Source organism: Cinclus cinclus, chromosome 1, assembly GCF_963662255.1.
Source record: "Cinclus cinclus chromosome 1, bCinCin1.1, whole genome shotgun sequence".
NCBI classification, from domain to species: domain Eukaryota; kingdom Metazoa; phylum Chordata; class Aves; order Passeriformes; family Cinclidae; genus Cinclus; species Cinclus cinclus.
In genome coordinates this window covers 103,426,652-103,440,414 of record NC_085046.1, presented here as the reverse complement: position 1 = coordinate 103,440,414, position 13,763 = coordinate 103,426,652, and the positions used below count along the sequence as shown (strand labels likewise).

The 13,763-nt window shown below is 37.4% G+C and overlaps 1 protein-coding gene across 1 annotated transcript in view; it reads right to left on the bottom strand.

Moving 5' to 3' along the window:
- The window catches only part of MYOM1 (myomesin 1), a 69,106-nt gene that overhangs the window by 48,359 nt on the left and 6,984 nt on the right, over window positions 1-13,763 (bottom strand). The window contains exons 2-7 of the mRNA XM_062501082.1: window positions 12,237-12,374; window positions 7,968-8,178; window positions 5,839-5,996; window positions 2,251-2,343; window positions 1,252-1,340; window positions 1,066-1,125 (exon numbers count right to left, since the gene is read on the bottom strand). Of these exons, the coding sequence (XP_062357066.1) occupies window positions 1,066-1,125; window positions 1,252-1,340; window positions 2,251-2,343; window positions 5,839-5,996; window positions 7,968-8,178; window positions 12,237-12,374 (749 nt within the window). The remainder of the gene's footprint in view (window positions 1-1,065; window positions 1,126-1,251; window positions 1,341-2,250; window positions 2,344-5,838; window positions 5,997-7,967; window positions 8,179-12,236; window positions 12,375-13,763) is intronic.

Genomic DNA, 13,763 nt, shown 5'->3' with positions numbered 1-13,763 from the left:
TGATTAATTATTTGTTCAGGTCAAGTTGATCTTAGCTTATATGGTTCTTCTCTTTCCCTATTTTGACTCCCTGCTCTGTCTCAGAGCACTCATGTGTCCACTCAGCCTTGGCTTTTGTAAGCTAATAAGCCTTTGTGGGGGCTACAATTAATATAAAAGGGGCTCTCCAATCCCCCAGGCATTCAGGTTGCCTATTTCCATTCTTGTTCCTGAATTTATCTTTTTGAATGCTGTGTGTCCCAAGTGGTGCAGTTTTCCAGACAGAATATCCTAAGAATCTTTTACTTGTACTGTACATACATGGCAGAGGGTTGTCCACGTTTCCTTTGAAAACAGCTCAGCTCATAAAAACTAAGGTCATTCTACTTTTACTCAACTAGCCTACACAGATAACTTTCCCTCTTCCTGTGATCAATGAATATACGCAAATTGTGATCTTTCTTCACCATAAAAAAATGATAGATCCCAAATTTTATTTTAGATATATGGAAGTCTCATCTATCAAACATTTCATGGGGTTCCTAGGGCACCTTCACTCACATGGCATATGTGGGTGGATTGTCTTATCATCATGGAAGCATGGATGCCATATGGTTAAAATGTGAGGTTCTCAGATAAAACCAACTACAATTTTTACCTTGACATATCCCAAAATAATCTAATTGTGTTCTGGATGTTTAATTTTTTCTGTGCATTTTCACAGCTTATGAAACCACATAAGCAGCAGACAACAGTTAAGTCACCTACTCTATGTAGGCACATACTTCCCCATGCCATGTTTTATATACTGCAAAAGAGGAAATGGTTCTCTGTTTGACAGATTCTATTTCATAGTGAAGTGCAATATTAACAGGATGTTTCTTATGTAAGCCAACAGGCCAAGAAGGCAATGCCATTTCCCCCCACTATTGAGGCTAACACCATCCAAAACTGTAGAGCTCCTTTACACCCTTGTAAATCAGACCTGCTTCTTTTTAAAATAATGTTACTAAATATTCTGCTTAGTCGTGTGTCATGGTGTCACAACTATAAATAGAAGTGTCAAAGAAACATATTGCAACTTACATGGAGAGAGGGAAAGATTTCTAGCATGCAAAAGACTTGCATCAAGTTCTCCTTTGTACCCTACACAGAAAAAGACAAACCTGGTCACTATCTCCAAAAGGTAAAGGCTCTGTGAACCACAAAACCAAAGCTGGTATTGTGAATCTTAACAAAAAAAAGCCTTGAAGGAAATATTTTGCAACCTACTCTTTACCACGAGGGAAGCATAAACCGAAACTTCTCCTTTAACATTCATAGCAGAGGCATGATACTGGGCAGTGTCATCAAATTCACATCTGAAATTATAGAAATGATTAGGCAGAGCACCCATTTACTCCATGGCATAGCCATAATCTAAATACTGATAATCTAAAACTCCTCTGGTGTTTTAGATTAAGGAGACCCTCAGAAATCTGGGTAAAGTCTATAAAGTAAAAGCCTGGGAGACAAACACACTGGACTCTGGACTGATTGTAGCCATTTAGCGTTTCTCCATGTTAAATCCCAAAGTTTGAAATAAATGTCTATTTTCAAATATCACTTACAGGTTTGAATTTGGGAATACAGCATAAGTAGGAAAAACAATCTGATAATATTCATTGTTAATTTACAGTCTTTAATGAAGAGATGCCTAACATGGAACTTGTAGGAATGGTAGGTTTCAAACGGCACCTGCCATTAAAAAATTGTCAAATCCAGGTAGTTGTTGATTAGGTCTCATGTTTTCAGTGTTTTTAATGCAAAGTGAGTGCAAAGATACCCCACTTGGAAGATGAGTACTGTTAAAGATCTTTCTTGTGCATAAGTGAGGACATCTCAGTTCTGTTTCTTGTTTCAGTAAGAATTGTAAACTTTGCTATGTTTCAGAAACAGTTAACTCACATATTTTTACATTTTCAACTGTACTCATCAAGCAGACAGATGGAAAAAAATAATCATTGATGTCCCACATTTCTGACTTAGCCAGACAGAATATTCAGATAAATAATCCAGATAAATAACTCAGGTAAATTGCATGTCCTCTACTGAGGTAAACCAGAACTGCTCCAACATTTAGTAGACAGCATTTGCCACAGCTGATATCCCTGATATCACCTGACTTGATATCTCTTACACTCCCAAGAGCTATGTTCACATTTTGCAGGTCTCATTCTATAGTAACATTTCAGCTTAAGCTGTTTGTTAAATTATTTAGCACTTCCTTACTCGGTGATCTCCAGAGAGTGCAGCCCATATCGACTTTGAATTATATACTTGCCAGGGTGAGCCTGTACATCAATGGGCACATTGTTCTTGTACCTATGGAAAAGTAAATAAGCAGTATGTCACAAAGAGAAGTCATTCTATACTTTAGAAGGTCAAGTGTTTGATATTTGAAGTAGAACATCAGTTTCTGCTTGTTTCTCCTAGATAAACTGTAGTCTAACTCCCTGTGAAGACATTGCATATCTTTGAAACCTTTCTCTTTTTCTCTTTGACCTGCCCCAGCTAGATTTTATTCTCAAATTAAAAGAAGAAAATAGTCTTGAGTGGGATGAAAATCAGTTCATATTACTATAAACTTCATATTGCTATTTGTAAAAGAAAGGAGGAATCGTGAGCAACATCTCAGAGTTTTGTAAATGGCAAATAAAAATTTTGTAGATGCCTTACGTACTAGCTATCATAAATATTTTGTTCGGTGAATACACTATGAGAGTTTTCTGGCACAAGTGTATCTTCAGGTAGGAAAGGTTTACTGTTCAAAATTCCCAGTTGTCCCAGTTTGAAGGAATGAATGAGCCAGTGCTGATCAGTGGTGAACTGGTACAGCTAATTTCAGAATTTATACAAACAGCTTGAGACACTCATAGGGGAAGAAGTGTGGTGCATAATAAATTCTTCCTCTTCAACTGCTGCATAAAATGTCACTCATTCTGGACAATACATAGTGTAACTACATAAAGTTTGACTGAAACCTGTCTTAAGAAGGTATTGGAAATATGGAAAAGACTGGCAGTAGAAGTCTAATAAATGAACTGCACTCTGAATTGTATTCACTACAATTGGAATTGATCTGAGGTCCATAAAGAAAAAATGTTTCCTAAGAGAGTGTCCTACTTTACATAGCTTTCCCTGCTCTTCATAAGACATATACACATAAAGAAAGTGAAATTATAAAAGATTACACATAAAAGTGTCTTCATGTTTTACTCTGATGTAGCTTAAATAAATCTTTCTTCTCACAACAGATAACCAGACAAAGAAATTTGCTTTATCATTTCAGTTTTTATATTTTAAACCTTTCTTTATTTTCAGTCAGGAAAAGGAACTGGTCTGGTGTCAATGGCTTGCCCCACTTCACCAAACAAATCAGTAATTAACGATTTTAATTTCACCAAGAATATTTTCAGTTGAGTATATCTCAAAATGAAGCTAGATCGGCAATAAATCTGAAAACTGTCATTCAGCACCATCGTACAATAAAGAATAGTTCCCTGACTACAAATATTTGGGCATAGTAATACACTGAGAGTTTTCCAAGCCCTTAAGTCAGTAAGGACCATAAACCCTAACGCTTTTTATCCTCATCTCCCTCTCAGCAAAATGTTTATGAAAAGGGACTCGATGCAGGGCAGTACTCTCTATTCTGCACATCAATCATTTGCAGAGGTGCCTGACCTCATTACTCTATTATCCTGACTTAGGCAAAGAATAATACGAGTCCAGCAAGACTAACACATTCACCACCACTCTTCACCTCATCTGTGAACTGGTGCCCCCCAGACTGAACTGCCTGGTATATCAGGGCATCTTTATATTACATCTAATGTGTCAAATATTTTAGAAAATATTTTAGAAAATAGAATAATGCCATCAGTTCTTAATATTTTCCAGGGAACATGAAATCCTGTAAACAAGACTTAACTTCATAGCATCTTTAAATTTTTTCCAAAGGGCTGGGCAACTCTTGGATCCTATGGCAGCAAAGTTGTTTGCTAGCACAGGGTGCTGTGCAGAAACAAGCTTTTACTGGGTCATGCCAGCAGCAAGAAGACTTTCACTGCTTTTGTCTTCATTATCAGGTTAGTAAAAAGGAATTGATTCAATTTTTGCTTATTTATATTAATCTACAGAAATAATAGGACTTGTGTTAGAAGGTCCACTTGTTATTTCTGGAAATGCAAATTCCAGAGCAGCCAAGTCATTAGCTAATGTGGGACTGCAACCTCCCACTGTCATTAGCCACTGATAGTTTATGCTTTCTTCTACTGGTTTCAAATGTCCTGGGTTTTCCATATGCTTTTTTTTTTTCCAATGGAGTCAGAGCAGCTGCTTCAGGCAGATTTTCTTTAGAGAGAGTTCATAAAGCTTTATAGTTTTTCAGGCACAGCATGAAAAGGTCTTCATTGCTTATAAAAAGAATGACTGTTTGCAGTACCCTACTGACATTTTATTAGAAAGGCTGAATGAAAGCTGATGGATCCAGGTCAGCACTGTCCTATATCTTAGAGCAAAGACACCAGCTGAAAAGGATGTGATATCTTTTTTTTTTCCATTAGTAGCCTGTGGCAAACTGAAATCCCTTTGGAACTCAAATGTACAGTAAAATGATGTATTAATTTCCACCATCCACATTTAGCACTTAGATGAAAGGCTGTTTCACAGCGAGAGCAAAGACAGACAGCTGAAAGCTCAGTTTAACCATGTCACGTTTTGGGGATAAGGTGAATCTCAACCAAAGTGAAAATGACACAGCTCTTGAATTCTTGGGTAGGATTCAGGTTAGAGAGCTGGACTAAAGCAGTGAGCATAGCTGGCCATTGCTTCTATCAAGCTGAGACCAGATCTAAAGGGTTTGTCTGGAGTCCTCTCCAGGTGGAATGTGAACACGGGGCACTTGTAACACTTCACAGGACGGGAAAACTCTGTTCACGCAGAGCTTGGCTGTCAGAGTCACAGAAGAGAGATCAGTGACTTTATGGACTCAGCTCTAGCCTATTAATACACCTCTTACTAGCAATTTTTGACAAGCCCTGAGATTAAGGTTTTTAAGACCTAAATAAATGCAGAGTCCCTTAAGCAATTCAAGTAGCAAATTGCAATATATGATTATAACATAACATTATGATACAGTACGTTTCCCTTCCAAGTCAGCATATTCTGTGATTCTGTAAAACTTTCCAATAATCCCAAAGCTTTCATCTTATTTGGATGGTTCCAGATGTAGTTGAAGCGACTGACTTCAAACACTGACAATGTGTCTGCTATGAGCACATCATCACTACTGAGATTTCACAACATCATCAAGGGATTTCTATTTCATGGAGATTCAGCATTATAACTGCTCAGCTGCCAAGAAGTTTGTTCTTGACCAAAACCTGCTTTAATGCTTCAGGGACATTCATGTTACTTGTAAAACTGAACTCAACTATTTGGGAAACACTATCAAAGAGAGTATGATAAATAAAACTGCTGTTTTTCCTTATTCATCAGCAGAAGGAATATATTTGATGTCGCTACCAAATAAAAAAAAAAGTCTATGCGTTCCTAGTGCTGTTACACAAATAGTTTAAATATTATATTTACTATAATAATTATATAATTATTTGTGTTATTATCATTATTACTTCATATTACTTCATTTTGCTCTTTTTCTGCACAATGCAACTTGAAAGGTGTTTGACAGGCCTGCCATCAGCACCTGATTTTTATTTTTTATTTAACTCATATCTCTCCAGAAAAATGGCTTTGCTGAGATGACTTCAGTCTCTGATTAAGTGGTGACTTTCAGTGCCAGGGATACAAACTTACCATGTAACACGAGGTTCTGGCCAGCCAGCCACGGAACAATTAAATCTAACATTTTCCTTTTCCCAGATAGTGTGGGAACGAGGCTCAATGATAAACTCAGGAGCATGTAACAGTTTATCTTTATTCAATTTTTTATGGAAAGCCTGAGTCTCTTCTAGCTGGAAAAGAAAGACTTTATTATACACTTGATTATGGCAGCAGTTAGAAGTGCAAACTAATTCCAAAACAAAACAAAGAAAAGAAAAAGTCAAAGCCCCCTGCAATTTTTATTTAAGCATCCATACGGAAGCACTTAACGTATTTATCTCACCTGAACATAGGAAACAAAGTTTTCATTTTCCAGAAGTTCTCCTTCCAAAATAACTAGATTTGATTTTACAGGGCTTTCCCTCTCAAAACTATTTTAAGTAAAAATATTTTTCCACATTTAATTACTTATTTATTATTTTAAATGCAGAGTGGAAGGTGAAATAGGCCTGAAACTCAGATGTCTCCTGTACTTGTGCTGTAATGCAAGGTTCTCTATGCCTAGATCATCTGTGAAAGAGCTACTTTGAAACCTTTCCTCCTGATGGGATCATCCACCTTCCCAAGGTAACAGGTTCAACTGCTTGATTATCCACAGAGCTGGAAAAAATTCCTAATATGGAATAAATATAGCTTTCTGAAACTAAACTATTTATCTTCTGCCCTAACTTCCACATATATGGAGAATTACAGGTCCCTATACTCCGATTATTAAAAAAGGACTTTTATAAACTGGGCAATACCAATTTTCCTTACAATGGTTTCTCAGTCCTGGACAGGTTCTATTTGTCCTCAACATTCATCAGACAGTGACTGCTCTTTATCACAGACCCAACAGACTCCAACACAACTAAATAACTGCCCCTTACTGTTACTGTTAATATTCTAAATTGGTATTTGTGTTTATATGACTGTCATTAAATTGACTGACATTAAATTTGTGACCTTTTATAACTCTCAGATCCTGAGGTACTTCTACTTAGCCAGGCACTCCTCATTTACTTGTTCTTTTCCTTCTGCATATAGCAATTTCCATTGGTTGTTATCAAATTTCACCCTCATTGTTTCTCAATTTTTGAGATGATTTTCACTTTTTTACTTTGAAAGTGTTTACACCCTTTCCAATCTTATGTCATAAGGATATTTTTAAGCATATTGCCAATTCTTCTGCTCAAAACAACAAATAATAAAATATAGCAATAGTATAGTAATGGGATAGGATAGGATAGGATAGGATAGGATAGGATAGGACAGGACAGGACAGGACAGGACAGGACAGGACAGGACAGGACAGGATAGGATAGGATAGGATAGGATAGGATAGGATAGGATAGGATAGGATAGGATAGGATAGGATAGGATAGGAATATAAGTAAATAATACATATAAGTATAGTAATAGAAATAAAGTAACATATTTGCTAAATGAAACATATTTGCACTTAGATGCCCTGCTGGTCTGGTAATGACATATCTGTAATTATGCTTTGAGTATTATTTTTTAAGAAGCTGGACAATAATGCACACAATTAGAGATTCAGCTCCAGATGTTCTTTCTGAATTTACACCTAATTCTGTCCTAATTTACACCCAGTGATTAAAACTCTGGGGTGAACACTTTGGACAAACTTGTTCTCAGGCCACAAAAGCCTAGAAATTACCCATTCACCTACTTATGATCAATATTTATTTATTTATTTATATAAAAAATATATATTTATACATATTGCCACCTTTTTTTTCTCTGCCCAGCACCTGCCTCATCCTCCAGGTGAAGGATGCCGTGCCATTTAAATAGGTGTGGGCATGACCAAAGAGCTTCCCCTGGTCCCTCACTCTGTCCTTTTCTCTCAGCACAACAGCAGCATTCCTGGTGCCTGCCTCAGGCACAGTGTTTCTCTCCTTATCCATTTGATACCTGGATAACAAGACCTTTAAGTAACTCAAGAGATTTCCATTGAAAATGCTTAGGTTTATTATGACCATTATTGTGATTGCCCATGGAGTAAAGCAGGGCCCCGGTGTGCTAGGCACTTTACAAACACCAAAAAAAAACCAACTAATTTTCTTTTCCAGCTTAAGTATTACTTTCTAAACTTTTACCGTTTTCTTCATGGCCACACGTTCAGCAGACTCCCGGATTGCCACTTTCCTTGATTTTTTTTCATGATGTTCCTCTTCAGAAGTTGTCTTGGCCACCTTTTTGACACTAACTCCTTCCCCTGTGGCAAAAAGGTTCCTCTTGGCAATATATGCAGCACTTTCTTTAATTCTCTCTTCTTCAGTGTCTGTGATACCACTGAGATTCACCTCTCTGAAAGAAATTTTAAGTAGCAGAATCCCATTGGAAAATGCTGCGAAAATGTTCCACTTCTACTTGCTACCAAATTAGCCACTGCAGTGGCCAACACTCTTATGCTACTATACTCTCATATGTATTCAAAGCAGAAACATGGAAGGGATTCTGCAGAAAGACTGAGTATTTTACTGTTGAAAGTCATGGCCATTTTCAGGGCCTCTCCCTCTAAATATGCCATATACATTTTCATTTTAAACATTATCCTTCTGTGGCTTTTTACCTCCATCACTATAAAGATGAGTGTGAGGCATAGCCACAGATCTTCAGGTGTTAACTTACAGCTGCAGTGTTTGTAACAACACTGCCAAAGGGACACAAGATAATTATGGCTGTAAATAATGTCCTCATTCATGATTTATATATCCACCCCCCAACATAAATGTAGATAACAAAAAGTCCTCTTCATTCATAGAAAATTCCATCCTATATTGCATTCAAGAAGATAGCTATGGATTTTCCTGAAGCCTCCTCTTCAGGCTTTATACAGAGGTGAGACAAAAAGAGCTCTCAATGGGTGCAATCCTGTTTCCACACTCACACATGGATGTACCATTAAAACCATACTGTTTTAGCACTGTCAGGACATTACAGCTGCTGTACTGGTACATACACCATGAGAGTTCCTTGACTTAAGAAGAAGCATTAATATCCTCCTGCTGAATTTAGTTACTTTAAGGGAACATAAGATAGCACACTGAAAACAAATTCTGTTTAAGTTCCCATTAAGTGCCATCTTGCAAGCACTATAGAAACGTCACCTCTGTTTCTAGAGTGCACTCAAGCACAGCCTCTCTTTTATCATAAAAAACTTACCACTACTTCTACAAAGCAAAAAATAGAAGGGAGAATTTTTTTCTGTTTTCTTTAAGATTGCCAATATTATGTATCTGATAGCACATCTCAATACTCAAAAAATTTGAATTTAAGCTGAGAATTAAGTGGCCAGCCCATTATCTATGAAGTCAGTTCGGTGAGATGCAAGGCAGTCAAGCAGTGGAATATGCTGTAAACTTAATTACATTTAACAAATGCCAAGGTTAAAAATCTTACTTAACAGCATAGAGCTTTGACCCCCTCAAACTCAACTTCCCATTTTCAGTCTGCTTTAAGAGGATGATCCTTAAGAAATCAGTGGAACAACAGATTCCCTCCACTTAGGCACATCCCCACAAATATCACCTAAAGCTGCAGATATATGGAAAAGATTTTTTTAAATCAGTATAATTAATATGAATATAGCTATCTACATTCATTTTAAATTAATCCATGGCATTTTTCTTCAAAAGCAAACTGATATTATTTCCTCCTTAATTAAAGTAGTTAATATTTCAGCAACTTAACAGTATGGACTGGTTTCTCAAGGCACTAAGCATCTTTTGGGAGATGATGAATATCCTCTGACTAAAATAGAATTCATCCTAGTCATTTGCAGTTGTAATCCCCAGATGCTTGTGATTAACAGTATTAAATATTTAGATTTTCTAATAATTTCTCCCTGTTTTAATCTTTCCAGATCAAAGAGAATCACGTTCCCTGAAAAGAGACATGCACTAAACCAGCAAACCATACCATTTAAGAGTTGGTTTTACAGTCAAGTCTCAAGGGCTTCAGTAGAAAATAATTTTCAAACAGACACAACCAGATCCAATCCCAAATGGCACAGGCAAAATATAATTTTAAGGGTATCTGCCATCTACAGTCCTTTGGTATAGGCTTATTAGTGATTGCAAATAGTTCCATGAGCCACATTCAGCAACTTCAGCACTTATGGCATTACATCAACCTCTGGGTGTTTCACTGTCTAAAATACTGTCTGGCTGTCTCCACAATTTTCTCTTGCAAGGATTAGCCCAGGTGTTTAAAAGGATCAAATCAAAGTGAATAATCTGAGCAAAGTATTTTTTCTACAGCAGAACCTGAGGGTTCTGAAGTAGAACTAAATAATGGAAATGGTGACACATCGCTGAAGGTCACCCAGATCCCAGAAACCCACAGAGAGATGACCTTTATAAATAACTATTCCTTTTAACAGCTCTCTGCCCATGGGAAACAACACATCCATTTCACTGAGGAATTTGGGAATGACATATAGCATGCACATGGCTCAATGGGCTTCAGCTGTTATCTTTCAAACAAAAATAAATATCTGAGAGGAATGTGGCATGCAACTTCCACAGTCTTGGCATGTGGTCATGAGCATGATGCCAACAGTGAAAAGCCTAAGCCAGTTACCATTTCATGCCATGTTGAGTTGAGCACTCTACAGTCATCATATGCTCTTTTAACTAATATTTAACCTTTTTTAAAAAAAATCCCAAAACAAAATTAAAAGCTTTTTGATCATTTTAGTGGTAGAAAAGCACATACAGGTTTCTGAATTGCCATAAGCAAAGAGTAAGATAGACAAGAAAAAAAACCAAAAAACGATATAAGAATCTGACAGTACCTTTCAACTTAGGGTCCCAAATAGAACCCCAAAATATTTTACAGATACAAATATATTAAACTACACACCATCACATTGAGTTAGATATTACTGCATGCATTAAAAAATAAAATAAATTATTTCTTAATGTTTGTTAACATGATGTGCTAAGATCACAGAGGCCTGTAAAAAAGCTAAGTTCTAATCAACAGTTGTGTTTTTCAACTATTGCCCAACACTATAAATTTTACTTGTGTAGACTCAAAATGCAATAAAATGGGAGGATATTTGTGCTTGAGGGCATGGGAGACAGGTGATGGTGAGCTGCAAATCTGCTACATAAGTATAAACACTGGCAGAGATGCAAAAGTAGTGAGAAGCCTTGAGAATACATTATCTCAAGTTCTGCATGAGACTGTCACATTTTTATGTGTTTCTATTGCAGAAGGTACAGATGCAACTCCAAAGCAATTTTTTAAAAAGGCAGGAGTGTGTTTCTTAGTGTTGGTTAGATCAAAGAGCAGTGAAACCAATACTGGAATGTACAATGGGTGAGAAAAAAAATACTCTGAAATAGTGGGAGGGAGTTAATAAAAAACAAAATTACTGTTCTCATCACAAATGCTCAGAAGGCCAGAGCAATAACATCCTCCACTGACAAGCTGGAACTCAGTTCATGTGAAACCACAAGTTTGGCATACAAAGCAGAAGTGCCATTGGGTGTTGATTAAGAAAAGCATTGGCTCCCAAAAACAACTTGGATGTGTCCCTTGAAAAATGCTGAGCTGCAGAGGAAGGACAAGTTGAGGGAAGGCTTCTGTTCAACTGGAGGTAGGCAAGAAAATATTTTCCTGGCCTCTAACCAGGAACCAGTTTTCCATGCTACACCCCAGTATGTATTAATCTGAACAAGTGACTATGGTGGAACTGCTGGAGAGTCCTACTAAAATCATTATGCCATACCCCAAAAAGGGCAGGGGACCCTCTTTCCTGATGTTGGTTCTGGCTTCCACATGAAGTTCACATTCAGCTTTACTGAGAACACTGCTGCAGTAAGATGTATGACATCAGTAGTAACCATACAATAAATACCACCAACAAGTTAGATCAGTATAAATCATTACAATGGATTTGAGAAAGCATTTGATTTTATTCCAGGTTTTCTCTGTGCCAGGACAAGATGTTAGCACGTTGTTTCATTGTTTCTATGTTTAATGCTTGGTAAGAGATATTTGATTACAGAATAAGTCTTCAAACCAAAAGAATAAGCTAAATAATGTGGACAACATGCTTGTCAGGTTCCCACTAGGCAGGGTTCTAATTATATTTTCATTTCATAGAAAGTGGCCCTGATGATGTGTTCAAAACAAAATCCAGACATGTAGGTCCATTTGTCCTGGCTCTGGATGAACAATGTCCAATTTTCTGCCAGTCAGCTGACTTCTCTTTGTCTTTTTTCACTCATGTGGAGTGCAAACTATCACCATAAGATCCATGAGTGTAAAGGCAGATTAATGGATTTTTTATTTTATAATTTGCTAATAAAATGTCAGAAATAAGATACCAAACAAAATGGAAATGAACATACCGTCCTGTGAATATGGGCACTGAGTAGTCTAAGGCTTCGTTCTCTTTGTCCTCTGATATCAAACTCTGTTTTGCTCTCTTTGCTTTGGGACTCATCTTATAGGATTGATCTTCTATCATTAAGTTGGAATTTTTCAGTCTGAAATAAAAATTTTATTGTTAAAAACAGGGAAAAAACTGTTAAGCAGCACTCAAAAATACAATTAAAGTACTAAATTTTTTTTGCTGTCTTGTTTTGTAATCAAGAATTTATAATTTTTAATAGCCATAGTTTCAGAGTTATTAAACACATAACTAAGTGTACTTTTGACAATCTTATCATTACACACATACCACTTATGCCCCTTCATATTAAATCTAAATAGATAAACAATACACCTGGTAGCAATGTACTTTTAATAGTTTTTGGTTAGGGACTTGGGAAATAGTTTAAGTCTCTCTACAGAAATCGTGGGGCACTTCATTGCTCAGAAACCAGTGTTGCCATTCCCACTGCTCTCCCTTACCACTCCAATCCATTGGAAGAGTTGAGTGAAGTAGCACAATTTAACATAGCACAGATAAATGCAGGATGATTGAAAAGGAGGAAGAGCTTTCCCCCCCATCCTCACCAGCCTGGGAGGGATTATGAAGTGTATGGAAGCGTATTTGAGGCAATCACTTTAGGTTAATTTCTAAAACAGTTACAAATTGGGTAAACAAACTTGAAACACCTGGTCCTCCTTTGTCAAAGCAACACATCTCTAATTCCCATATCTATGGAATATGCTGATTATTTGTCAGCCTTTTATAAATCCCCGAAGTGTCTATTCACCTGTCTTGCAACATCACCACAGAAAACCACATATGAGTCTGTTTGTTTTTTTTGACACAGTATGAGCTCCCAGCTTACATGTGCAGATACAGGAGCAGAATGATGGTTTCCCAGCAAGGCTCATTAACCCTGACATGTGCCTCTGTCAGGGATAACCTGCTTCCCACACCCTGGATAGCTTACACTGGTGTCTCCACGCAGCACGCTGTACACATATATCAAAACCCATGCTAACACTGGGCCCCTGGGAATGTTACACATGCATAATGTAATATAATACTACATCCTTGGGCTAATGTTTTCCTTAGGCTGTATCCCTGCAGAAGTACCACCACCAACACACAAAGAGCGCTTAGTTTCCAAAATATGTGCTAGTAATCTATCCACTGAGACTGTGTGAGATGACACAGGTCCACTTTCATTCTCCCATCTTTCCTTCCTTCATCTATTTGTGTCCATCCCTTTGCCCAGGCTGCATTCTCTCCCTACACAGTTCCTGTTAAAATATCTCCCATTCTCTGTCTCTCTTGCTGTCTTTCTTAATGTAATTCCTCTGTGGTCCCCAGGTGCCACCACTGCCAAGCCTACAGCACTGCTGCCAAGAGATGCTCAGCAAGGGGGGTAAAAGTAGCCATGCACTGCTTCTCCTTCCTTCCTCCTCTCCCTGTAACCTGGCCCCCAGGCAAAAGAAGGCACAGCCAGTGAGGGACTGTG